We start from the raw sequence: 12,722 nt of genomic DNA on the forward strand, positions 1-12,722 counted from the left end.
TTTTAGCGTTTGCACCCCATAATTAATTTTAATTGGCGCTTTGCACCATCACATTTCAAAACTGGCAATATCATCTCTTAATTTATATTTCTTATGGCACAATGCACCCTAGATCAATTTCTTATGATATTTAAGCACAAAAATCAATATACACTACTGGAAAATTTACTTATTACTACGAAATTTTTTGCTACGGTAAAAAATTGTAATAAAAGGTACTTTTTATTATGGAACAATTTTGAAGGCGTAGTAAATACTAGGATTTACTGTAGCAAAAAAATATTTGGTACAGCCATATACGGGGCAAATTCGTAGCAAATGCGTAGCAAACGTCTTTTTAGTGCGAATTTGATACATTTTACTACGGTCAATGATTGTAGTAAAAAGCCATTTTTCTACTTATGATATCACGATATTTTAACTTCTGAAAAATAACAATTTAAAACCCTATTATAAATAATACATTTAATTTCTGTCTACTAGACATTTAAAAATAATACTAATGTCCTACAATTCTTATTCTATTTTTAATTTTTAATGCATATTAATTTTATGAAAATTAGGAATTATAAATTATTTTGAAAATTAAAATTGAATCAAAATTAGAAATTATATGTACATTTTTTACGTGGATGCAAAACATATCTTATATATAAAACGAAAATATTTTGACCTGTAACCCTAAAACCTAAACCTAAGGGCATTTTAGTCATTTTCCTATTTTAATAGTTTGTTTTTTAAATTATTCTCAATAAATAAAATAAAAAAAGTAACCATCCACTTTGTAAAGAACTAAGTTCAATACACGGCCAAAGTAAAAAAAATAAAAAAATTCCTTATTTCATGGGCTATGGATACCAAAGTAAATTGAATAACCACATGATAAACAAATAAATAAATTGCAAAAAAAAAAAAAAAAAACTAAAAGTTAAAAGGTAATTATTTCTTTAAACTTTTCTCCAGTAAAAACTAAAATCCCGATGTTTCTTCTCCTCTTTAACTACCCACTAACTCATCATCACACCATGATCTCAACCCATTATCAATTTCATTGCTCTATTTAAACCGCTGAGAACCACAAAAAATCACAATTTTTTTTTGCCAAACCTCTTCTTCTTGCTCATTTAAAATTTTGTTCTTCTTCTTCTTCCTCAAAAATTATTTTCAACGTAGCCAATTGTTTTCTACAGGTAAACAATACAATATTTGTTATTTAGATTTATTTATATCAGATTTTTAAATTTCACATCACCAATAGTTGCTAACGATTTGATTTTTTTTTTGTACAACTCAGGCATAATTTCCGTGCATCATGACTCCCCGTATGACAGTCATATGCCTTCACATAATCTTCATCTCTTTTATTATTTGGTTGACCATGGTGTTTTTGGTTTCATTAAATTTGTGCCATTTATTTTTTTATTTTATAAACTCATTATCTTTTATCACTTCAGGGGTTACCATATGTTAACGTTGGAATTATTGCAACATTGGTCGCATTGCTTGGCAAGGTGTTCCAACGTCTTCGCGGGAGACCTTGAGTTGAAACAGATTTCACTACAGTACAATCCATTAATGTATTTGTGAAAGAAGAATCTGATTCAAATTTCTCACGGAATCGGTCATATTGTAAGGAAATCTCAGCGAACGAGTTTTTTTTAAGCTGCATATATTGTGACCACTGTTTGGAGCGTGCCAGAACGTATGAGTTGGTGCGTTGCACGCATTGCAATCTCACCGCAATGCACCCACAATGTGTAAAAACAATGGTGGCGGGTCCAGTACTTGATTTTGATAATCCCGATTGGAGATGGGTCTGTAAAATTTGCGCAGTTAGATTTGCTCTTTTGTATCAATTGTTTTCTACTGGAACACACAATTGAAGTGTTTTTTTTTATTATTGTTATGAAATGTGTTTTTTTATTATTATATTTTCATCACCGATGTAAATAGTTTGATTAATGCAATTTTAATGTTTTCTTAGACAACAAACATCAGATATCCGTTTTCTTTTCTCCATTTATTATTGTCCAGCGACTTATTATTTACATAATTTTATTATTTTTTTTCTTTTTCCTTTTAATTACATATTTATTAGATAAAAATTCGAAGAGTTCTCTTAATAATTTTATATGCATATTACTATATAGGCATATAAATTCTGATGTTACATAATATAATATAATTTGATTAATATAATATATTTAATTTCGTTAATATAATATATTAACTCCGCTAATTCATCTTCCATTATTACTAAGAATTTTATAAATAAAATGTATACGAGTTATCGAGGTCCGAAGAATGCATTCTAAACATGAACAACTTTAATTTTTAAGAAATTAAAATTTTCATGAATTTTGAAAAATCAAATAAAAAACCTTTATAATTACAAAAAAAAAAAAAAAAATTACGGGTGTTTATAATTAAATAAGAGTTAATTTTTAAGAAATCAAATACTGACATTTTTAATAAACTTCTATATTCTGACGATAACTCCTATTCTTAATAAAATTTGATTTCTTAAAAAATAAAGTTCGGTAATCTAATTTTGAAAAAACAGATTAAATAGGTTTATAATTAAAAAAAAAATAGTGTCATAAAAATAAGTTGCCGTACATAAATTAAATTTGATGTCCAATTGTAACTACCCATACCCCCACTGTAGCACACGTAACCTCCATAGCACCCCACTACTTCACTATATGGTGGTTTTCATTAATTTACATAAATTAAATTTGATGTCCAATTGTAACTACCCATACCCTCCACTATAGCATACGTAACCGCTAATTATATTTGCATAGTTGTTTTTTAGAGAATAGATTTACTATCCACTCTCACACTACTTAGGTAGTTACCATGTGTAAAACAACCGAAACATTGGCTTTTTCTATATATATGCATACATATTTCATTCTTACACTGTCTTTCACTTTTTAATCTGTATATCCTGAAACTTTTGTAGGATTTCTATAATGGCTCCCAATATCACAAACAATGTTGACCTTAGTCCCACTACAATGGCTTGGATAGTTATTGTACGAGTAATGTTGTTGTGGTTTGTTCCGCATTATGACAACAAAGATGTAATTGTTAGTCTTGATATGTTGTTCATGGATTCCAAGGTTATATGCAAAACGTTTTTTTTAATGTATTTATTTATTTTAATTACGACTACAAAATATTGTATATTGTTGATAATTTATATATACATTATATATACTTATGGTAGGGCGGCAAGGTACATGCCAGCATCAAAAAGCAACATATGAATACGTTCAAAGTTATACTGAAGACAGGAAAAACATATATGTTTTGTAACTTCATCGTTAGTCCAAACAGCGGGAACGCTCGAATCACTGGTCATCGCTACAAAATTACAAGCATTGGATCAACCACCATCACATCATTCGGTGCAGAAGAAATTCCTAACGTTAGCTTTAACTTTATGGAGTTTAAACAAATTCAGAACAACAACAAAGATGATTGGTTAATAGGTAAAATTGTAATTTTCAGTCTCTTATTTATTTTCACTCGGTTACAGTGAAATCAATTAATGTACTGTTTCTTAGATGTAATTGGGCATGTGGTTGAGACAAATCCCACAAAGGAGATAGCCATCAACGGAAGGACCAATAAATTGCTTGATGTAGTTCTTCAAGACTTGGAGTAAGAATGATTGTATAATTCATTATATATAATTGCAATAGTTTTATCTAAAAGCAAATTTTCCAACCAACTTCATCATTCGTTTTTTAATTATATGTTGAATTTTATTCTTCTTTGTTTTTACGTGGGCAGTGACAACAAAATTAATTGCGCTTTGTGGAACTCATATGCTGATAAATTGGATGATTTATTCGTCAATCACGACCCACAAAGTCCCGTTATCATTATATTGCAACTTTGCAAAATAAAGAGTTTTAAAGGTAGATACAGTTATTTGGTCCAAGTAGGTTTCGCCTTTACATCTTACTTATTTTCATAATAAACATGTCAATATAATATATATTAAATTATACCACAGGTAAAAAAAATATTTATTCTCACTATCACGGATCAAATCTGCTCATAAACCCAAACTTGAAAGAGGCTCTTAACTATAGGGACAGGTAGTCTGTTTCTCCTTTCTTTTTCACCAATTATATTTAATATGTAATTTCGTCTAATATCATAATTATTATTGTTTTCATCTTCAACATACATATAGACTTTTGCAAGGAGATGAATCTCTCACTCAAACAGTATCTCAAATTTCAAGTGAACACTCAGCGTCCGTGAATGACGAGTTTCTTTCCGTTGAGAAATTGAGTATTGCCGAACTGGTAGATACACTGGATGTAAGTCGTTTAATATATGCTAACATTATATTTGTTCAACGATTCATATAACATATGGATACAAAATTAATTTATATTATTATTTTAGGATTGTACCGTGGTTTTACTTGCCACAATCTTCGAAATCGATTTGGAAAAGAAATGGTGGTATATTTCGTGCAAAAATTGTATGAAGAAAGTCATACCAAATGGATCCAAATATTTCTGTGAGAGGTGTGATACGGATGTGCCTACTATACCTCGATAAATTATAATATATTTAGGCTGTAATTTTTTTTTTTTTTATTAATCTATGTATATTAATAAAATTGAAGGAAAATCTTACGTGTTTGTATTCAGATATAGGATTGAGGTTACCATCGTTGATAGCACATCATCTACTTCCTTAGTGCTATTTGATGGAATGGTCAAACAATTTATCGGCAAAAGTGCAAGCGAGTTAGTTGGAAATATGAAAAAGGTGATAATTTTCTATCATACATTAAATATTTACCATCGTTTTTCAAATTATTTATATTTTGATCATTAAATTATTATTGAATCATTTTGTAGGAACAACTGAGCAACACGCTTCCCGTTGAGTTTCAGATGTTGGTTAATAAAGAATTTTTATTTAAAATACAAATCAGTGAAATGAATGTCAAGAAGAATTGGTCGCTTTACACCGTTAAGACGATGACAAACGATGAAGAAAAGATACAAAAAATTAAGAGTGGAATGAAGGTGGGTAAGAAAAAATATACATCCCATTTTTTTACAATCTACAATTATATTATTAATTTATTTTTGTTGCAGACACTCGACGAAGAAGATGATCAAGTTATTGGAAATATTTAGCAGGAAGATGAAAATTCAAGTGTATTACTCTATCTAAAATTTTGTTATATAAATATACACATAAGCTTTTTTTTATTTGTCTCCCTCTGTGATATATATTATAAGTCATGTTTTCCGTTGTCGGCGAGCATAAATTCCTCACATTTGTGGCAGCATTGTGAAGTTTTAACATTAACAAAAAATATGAGACTTTCTTCAACAAGTTCTAAAATTGAGGAACTGAAGAACTTCTCAGATTGGGTGTTAAGTATAGGCGATGGTACTAATGGTGATGACAATGATGGAGTTATGGACATTGAGATACCTGATGATTTGCTCATACAATCATCAGGTAACCATTTAGCGTCTATTGCTGAAGAAACTTACCCAAATTTGCTCGATAATATCATGTATTCTGAATACTTACAATAGCGAGCTATATTGGCACCTACTAATGAAATTGATGAGAAGGTTAACGATTACATGCTGTCTTTGGTTCCGGAAGAGGAAAAAGTTTATCTTAGTTTCGATAGTCCATGTACGGCGAATGAGAGTGTCGACTCACATCATGACATTCGTACTCCAGAGTTTTTGAATACTATTACATCTTCAGGTCTGTCAAACCATGAATTAAAGCTGAAAAGAGGTGTTCCTGTTATGTTATTGAGGAATATAGACCAGTCCAATGGGTTGTGTAATGGTACAAGATTGACCATAACTCGGTTGGGAAATCGCGTTTTGGAAGCAAAAATAATATCAGGCTCTAATGTCGGACAAAAGGTCTTCATTCTAAGATTGTCGTTAACACCGTCAGACAGTAGGATTCCGTTTCACTTTCAGATGAGACAATTTCCCATTGTTCTTTCCTTCGCTATGACAATAAATAAAAGCCAAGGTCAATCCCTCCAAAATGTTGGTCTATATCTTGAAAAGTCTGTTTTCTCTCGCGGACAACTATATGTAGCTATTTCGAGGGTTACCAGTCGAAAATGTTTGAAGATACTTATAGTTGACAAAGAAGGAAATACTTCAAAAAATACAACAAACGTTGTTTATAAAGAAGTATTTCAAAATTTAAGGTATTTTTTATTTACAGTTTTTCACATTAGTTCTTATGTAAGCCTCATATTCTACTGTGCATAATGTGTTCTTATTATTTCGCAGAGTGTGAAGATGCAATATCATAAAAATGAATGCATTGCCACAAAGAATGAGCTGTCACACAACATCAAAGGTTATTGTTTTCCATATATTTGTTTCACATTGTTTCTTTCAATAATTTTTTTTGTGTTATTTGAACTCATATATGATGCTATTGGGAATTGTTAATCTACAGTAATGACTTGGGTACCGGTGAAGTGCACGCATCTTCTGAGCGGTTAAAGTGCGATTTTTAAGGGTTTTTTTACATGAATATTTTTAAGTGTAAAGCAGCAAATGTATATTATATTTGTGAAAATTTGTGGTTTATTGCTCCGATTTAATAATTGATTTGTTATTGTGTCATTTCATTGAAATATATAACCCCGTGCAACGCACGGGTTCGGTTACTAGTAAAGTAAATGGGAGCAAATTTGGAACGATCCCCTATTTAAATAAGAAAAATGGATTCCACTGATTGCTTGACACGCGGTCATTTTAATATGAAAAAATGGTTGATTAGGTTTCCCTAATTTGTAGGTATTTTAAGTTTAAAACTTCTTAACTACTCTAGTTAAGAATTTTAAGTGCACGTAACTTCCATATATTACATTACATATATAATGGCAAATAGGCCCATAACAAGAGCACTTAATTAAAAGAGGGACATTCAACTTTTTTGTCTTTCAAATAAATCCACCCCATTCAAACTTATTTGCAAATAAGGAAAATCCTTTTATATATAAAATTACCCCCAATTCATTAAAACCCAATTCAACTCCAATTTCATGATTTACACCACAATTTAGCCCAATTTAATCAATTAACCAATTTTAACCCTAATTTCAATTTTGACCCCAATTTTAACCCTAATTCTTATCAATTCCGCCCATTATGATCTAACTTTCTTAATATTACACATTGACCCCGGATTTAAACAAATATATCACATTAACCCCCCAAATTTTTTTTTTCAGAAAATATTTTCTTTTTCTGAAATTTTTTTTTTCTGGCCAGATTATTCCCACATTATTTTATTTTTCCTTTTTTTTTGGCCCCCAAACATGTAAAACGACGTCGTTTTGTTGTATTTATCCCCTTCTGCAGAACAAATCTTTTTCTTTGACCTTTTCTTTTCACCTACTTGGGCCGACCGGGAAGAGAGATGCTAAGCGCTCGCCGCTTTAGGCGGCGACGGGCATCGAGGTCACCGCCTACATATGCGGACAACCTCGCCTTCAATTTTGGCCGCGGCTTTGTCCGATGCCCCGTCTCTTGGCGCATCGTTTCTTCTCCAATAGTATACTTCGCCGACTTTCTCGCCCATATGTAATTGCCATTATCTTCTTTCTATTTTTCCTGTCTACTCTCCATAAACAAATTGTTAACTCCATTTCTCCCCTTTTATAGGAGATTTGCTAGCGAACTCTGTTAATTTGTTTTTCCAATTTCATTTCCCATGAACGAATTTAAAATGTTTTTTTTTCTTCTATGTTTTATTTGAATGGGATTTTTAGATGATCGGTCTACACATCGGTATTGGTTAGTCTGATTCCTAGCATTAATTTCATGGGGTCAAACAAATTTGCCAGTTTTGTTATTGTTTTTCTTATGTTGTGATTGTCATTGGTGTCTTTGCATCATTATTTTTGTGTTTTCGTTAAAGCTATTTTTCTTCTCTGATGCTCCCATTTTATTGAATATTATTATATTTTATTAAAGCAATTCTGCTACAAGAAGGACGTTCGCCCGGAGGCCGACGCGGCTTAGTGTGCGGCTACGGTGGTGGTCGTTTCTTATTTGACTTCCGCAGTGGTGGATGCTCCTCCTCCGTCGGTGGCTCCTTCGCACCGCACTCCGTCAAGCGCGTGGGCCCCTCCTTTTTTTTTTTTTTTTTTCTTGCCAAAACAGAGTGTTACGACCAAATAAACCTCCACCGCAAACGAAGACAGGAGACAGCCATCAAACAACGAATTACTCGAACTCGTGACTGCAAGGTTGGCGGCGGCGGCAGCCGGAGTACACGTTCACGCCACCTCCTCTTCTTCAATCTCCGACACCACCACAAACAACTTCTCTTCCGGCCTACCATCTCGTCAAATCATAATTCCAGCCTCCTATTTTTTTTATGTCTTTCTTTTCGCCAAAAATCCCGCCGTCCGGCCCGATGAGTGTCGGCTCTACTCCTGAAACCTTGAATTAAATTCCGCATAAACAAAGGTGAAAAATAAAGATCGAAGAAGAAGAAATAAATATTATTAAAATGTTGTCTTTGGGTACATCAAGAGGGATTTTGGAGACGATTTCGTTTCGATTCTTGCTGCTGGAGTCTTGTGGACACTGTAAGTTTATTCCTATAGGGTTTTATTTATTTATTTATTTTATTTATTTATTTATAAGGGTAAATTACACACACCCCCCTGAGGTAAGCTTAAATAACTGTAAGGTCCCTATGGTATCGATAATTACACTCAGCCCCCTGAAACGTAGTCAGAAACTCTAATGGGATAATGAATTGGATACGTTATTCCGATAGGGTTCTAACGGACTATTGGTTTCAGAAAGTGGTGGAGACAACAAAGAGCTATGGCTGATTTAAGAAATGTTCGGGAATGTTCGGGGAGCCATGTCACCCCATAACTCTTTGTTGTCTTCACCACTTTCTGAAACCAATAGTCCGTTAGAACCCTATCGGAATAACGTATCCAATTCATTATCCCATTAGAGTTTCTGACTACGTTTCAGGGGGCTAAGTGTAATTATCGATACCACAGGGATCTTACAGTTATTTAAGCTTACCTCAGGGGGGTGTGTGTAATTTACCCTATTTATAAAGTCTTTATGGTTATTTCATTCGCCAATTAGGCGAATGGCAAAAAGGTCCATCACATGGGACTTAAATGTATTTTGGTCCAAAAAAAAAAACAGTCTTTCAATTAAATCCATCCCCATGTCTTTAGTCTAAAATACCCTCCATAATATAATTCTTATCAATTACATCCATTATGCTCCAACTTCCTTAATATTACACATTGACCCCGGATTTAAACAAATATATCACATTAACCCCCATTTTTTTTTTCAGACAATAATTTTTTCTGAATTTTTTTTTTCCGGCCAGATTTCGGCGTTGACCGCTGGAGACCGCCGGTCTCCGGCGTTGACTCTTTTTTTTTTTACTTTTTTTTTCTTGAAAGTTTTTTCTAGTCGATCAACCACCGTTGACTTTTTTTTTTTGTTTGAATTTTTTTCTTAGAAAAAAATATTTCAATTAATATTACTTTCTTGACTACTAAATTAATGTTTTAGACATTAATATTACTGTTTGAGACAGTAATATTATGAATATTATTTTATTTAACAGTAATATTATTAATATTATTGTCTAAGACAGTTAAATTACTGTTGGAGATAGTAATTTAGCAGCCAAGGCAGTAATATTGATTAAAATAATTTTTTTTAAGAAAAAAAAATTCAATAAAAAAAAAGTCAATTAACAGTTAAATTACTGTCTCCGACAGTTAAATAACTGCTCGATAATGTAATTTAGCAACGAATACAATAATATTAATCAAAAATATTTTTCTTAAGAATAAAAAAGGCAAGTTAAATTACTGTCTCCGACAGTTAAATAACTGTTGGAGACAATAATTTAGCAACGAATACAGTAATATTAATTAAAATATTTTAAAAAAAAAGTTAATTACAGTTAAATTACTATCTCCGACAGTTAAATAACTACTCGAGACATAAATTTAGCAGCAAAGACAGTAATATTAATTAAAATATTTTTGAAGGAAAAAAAAAGTCAATTAACAGTTAAATTACTGTCTTCGACAGTTAATAACCGCCAGAGACAGTCTTTAGCAGCCAAAACAGTAATATTAATTAAAATATTTCGTTTAAGAAAAAACAAAATTACAAAAAAAAAAAACAAAAAGTCAACGCCGGAAACCTCGCAGTCAACGGGAGTTCACCGGCCGGAAAAAAATTTCAGGGAAAAGAAAGTTTTTCAAAAAAAAAAAGAAAAAAAAAAAGTCAACGGCGGCGACCGGCGGTCTCTGGTGGTGGCGGGTCAAAATTGAAATTAGGGTTAAAATTGGTTAATTGATGAAATTGTGCTAAATTGGGGTTTAAATTATGAAATTGGAGTTGAATTGAGTTTCAATGAATTGGGGGTAATTTTGGTATATATAAAAGGATTTTTCTTATTTGCAAATAAGTTTGAATGAGTTGGATTTATTTTAAAGATAAAAAAGTTGGATGTCCCTCTTTTAATTAAGTGCCCTTGTCATTAGTCTTTTTGTGATTAACCCTATTTCATTTAATGTGAAAAGAAAACGTTCAATTGGATAGACACACCCTTTTGAATTTTACGAAAATCAATGTTTAGAAATAGTTTGGGCCTACAATTTCTTTACATACTGGGCCACGAGCCCAATATCGAAAACTATTATCACCGAGGCCCAATCACCTTCAAGTAAGGTTTGGGCCCGACAATCTCAACTAAGCTATAAATAAAGGTTTGAACTCATTCCTTAAGGTACGTCCTATTAACTGAGCAATACTATCAACTGTATTCTCTGAACTATTTCCACTATCCGCACGTCTGACTTGAGCGTCGGAGGGGTTTCCGCCGGATCAACCCCCGGCCTAGTTCACGTGTTTTATGATTGCAGGTACCTCAAGGTCATCGAGCTTGTGAGTCAGTGATCCACTCTGCTCTTCCAGCTCATCCTACTTTTACTCACTAAGATGATCTAACTTTAGCATCATCATTTTGGCGCCGTCTGTGGGAAGGCAAACAATATCACGTAGCGCACATGATGGCCTTAAGACATCTGCTCAGGGGAGTGTGACACTGCTAACAACCTCCCACTTCATGGAGCTCTGGCTTGTCACAGCCTCCTCCCTATGCTCGGGATTCACTACGAGGCCTTCCTCGTATGTCCCACTAGTTCTTCAACAGGATTCACTTCTTCCCGCCCCTCGATCGGTTCAGACAACCGAGAAGGCCCTTCAACGCTAGTAAGGGTTATCGACTCCTTGGGGGCTTACCTCTGCCCCCAAAATGTTTCATTCGCCAAGGGTTATCGACTCCCTAGGGGCTTACCTCTGCCCCCAAAATATTTCGCTCGCCAAGGGTTATCGACTCCCTGGGGGTATACAGTGCCCCCAAAACATTTCTCTCGCCAAGGGTTATCGACTCCCTGGGGGCTTACATCTGCCCCAAAAATATTTCGTTCGCCAAAGGTTATCGACTCCCTGGGGGTTTATAGCGCCCCCAAAATATTTCGTTCGCCAAGGGTTATCGACTCCCTGGGGGTTTACAGTGCCCCCTAAACATTTCGTTCGCCATGGGTCATCGACTCTCTGGGGGCCTACTTTCGCCCCCCCTCGAACGGTTCAGATAACCTTCAGCGTATGATCGCCGAACCTTCAACAAGATCAAATTCTACTTGCTCCTCTAACGGTTCAGATAATCAATAAGGACCTTCAGCGTACGACCGCGAAAGTTTCAACTCGTGTTGCCACTGAAGCAATGGCACAACCGTGCGCATCCACCTCAGGCCATAGGTCTCGAGCGCCTCATCCTAAAGTGGGGGGCTATCCCATCCCAAGGTTGGCATCACCCTTACCTTTCAACCCCAAGTGGGTGCACATCCCATCTCAAGAAACGAGTATAATCTCCCTACTCAAAAAATAGAACACCCCCAAAGGGGTGAACATCAACCACCTAAAAATAAAAAAACAAGGAGAAGAAAGAAAAAGAAGAAAAAAGAAGAAGATGAAGAAAAAAGAAAAGAAGAGGCGCGTGTGGCTTACACGCGCCAGCCGCGCGCGCGTCAAGCAAAAAAAAAAAAAAAACGGGGGTCAAATCGCACGCGCGAGACCAAAGAACAAGAAGAAGAAAAAAAAGAGTAAAAGAAGAATAATTAGAAGAAGAAAGAAAGAAGGAAAAAGAAGAAGAAAAAAGAAAAGAAAGTAAAATAAAAAAAGGGGCAAGAGGCGCGCGTGCACAGCACGTGCGCGTAGCGTACACGCGCTGACGCGCGCGCGCGTCAGCAGAGAGAGAAAGAAAAAAAAAAGAAAAAAAGGAGGAGGAGGCGCGCGTGGCGTACACGCGCGCGTCCGCAAAGAGAAAAAAAAAAAGTTATTAGAGCGCGCGAGCGCGCTTTCCCAAGGCGCCCTTGGACCGCGCGCTCCCATCAAATCGCGCGCAACTTTGACTACTCTCTACCAAATTGCGCGTAGATTCTGACTCGCTTTACCAAATCGCACGAGAATTTCAACGCGCTTCAGCAAATTCCGCGAGCTCTCCAACGCGCCTCGCCAATTCGCGCGCGCTCTGAAACGGATAAATAAAAAATATTATTTCTCTATACCATGCCAACAGTTATCGGTACACAACGACACCGATAT

General features: G+C 34.5%; 1 protein-coding gene and 2 long non-coding RNA genes across 3 annotated transcripts; all 3 read left to right on the forward strand.

Moving 5' to 3' along the window:
• The first annotated feature begins 1,107 nt into the window (after positions 1–1,107).
• Positions 1,108–1,843, forward strand: LOC148772876 (uncharacterized). The gene is made up of 3 exons (XR_016032965.1): positions 1,108–1,190; positions 1,295–1,322; positions 1,455–1,843. It is a non-coding gene; the product is annotated as an uncharacterized LOC148772876 (long non-coding RNA).
• Positions 1,844–2,978: 1,135 nt separating this feature from the next.
• On the forward strand, positions 2,979–6,542 carry LOC148772877 (replication protein A 70 kDa DNA-binding subunit B-like). The gene is made up of 12 exons (XM_088822146.1): positions 2,979–3,128; positions 3,236–3,500; positions 3,576–3,672; positions 3,805–3,932; positions 4,031–4,115; positions 4,214–4,343; positions 4,432–4,556; positions 4,683–4,803; positions 4,896–5,066; positions 5,592–6,221; positions 6,324–6,393; positions 6,496–6,542. Exons 1-12 carry the CDS (start codon positions 2,979–2,981, stop codon positions 6,540–6,542), a joined length of 2,019 nt encoding a protein of 672 aa, XP_088678272.1.
• An 881-nt stretch (positions 6,543–7,423) lies between these two features.
• On the forward strand, positions 7,424–9,244 carry LOC148772878 (uncharacterized). Its single transcript, XR_016032966.1, has 3 exons — positions 7,424–7,628; positions 8,022–8,700; positions 9,136–9,244. It is a non-coding gene; the product is annotated as an uncharacterized LOC148772878 (long non-coding RNA).
• The last annotated feature ends 3,478 nt before the right edge of the window (positions 9,245–12,722 follow it).

The sequence above is a fragment of the Erythranthe guttata genome, chromosome 1, assembly GCF_056151865.1.
Source record: "Erythranthe guttata isolate IM_541 chromosome 1, IM_541, whole genome shotgun sequence".
Taxonomy (NCBI): Eukaryota; Viridiplantae; Streptophyta; class Magnoliopsida; order Lamiales; family Phrymaceae; genus Erythranthe; species Erythranthe guttata.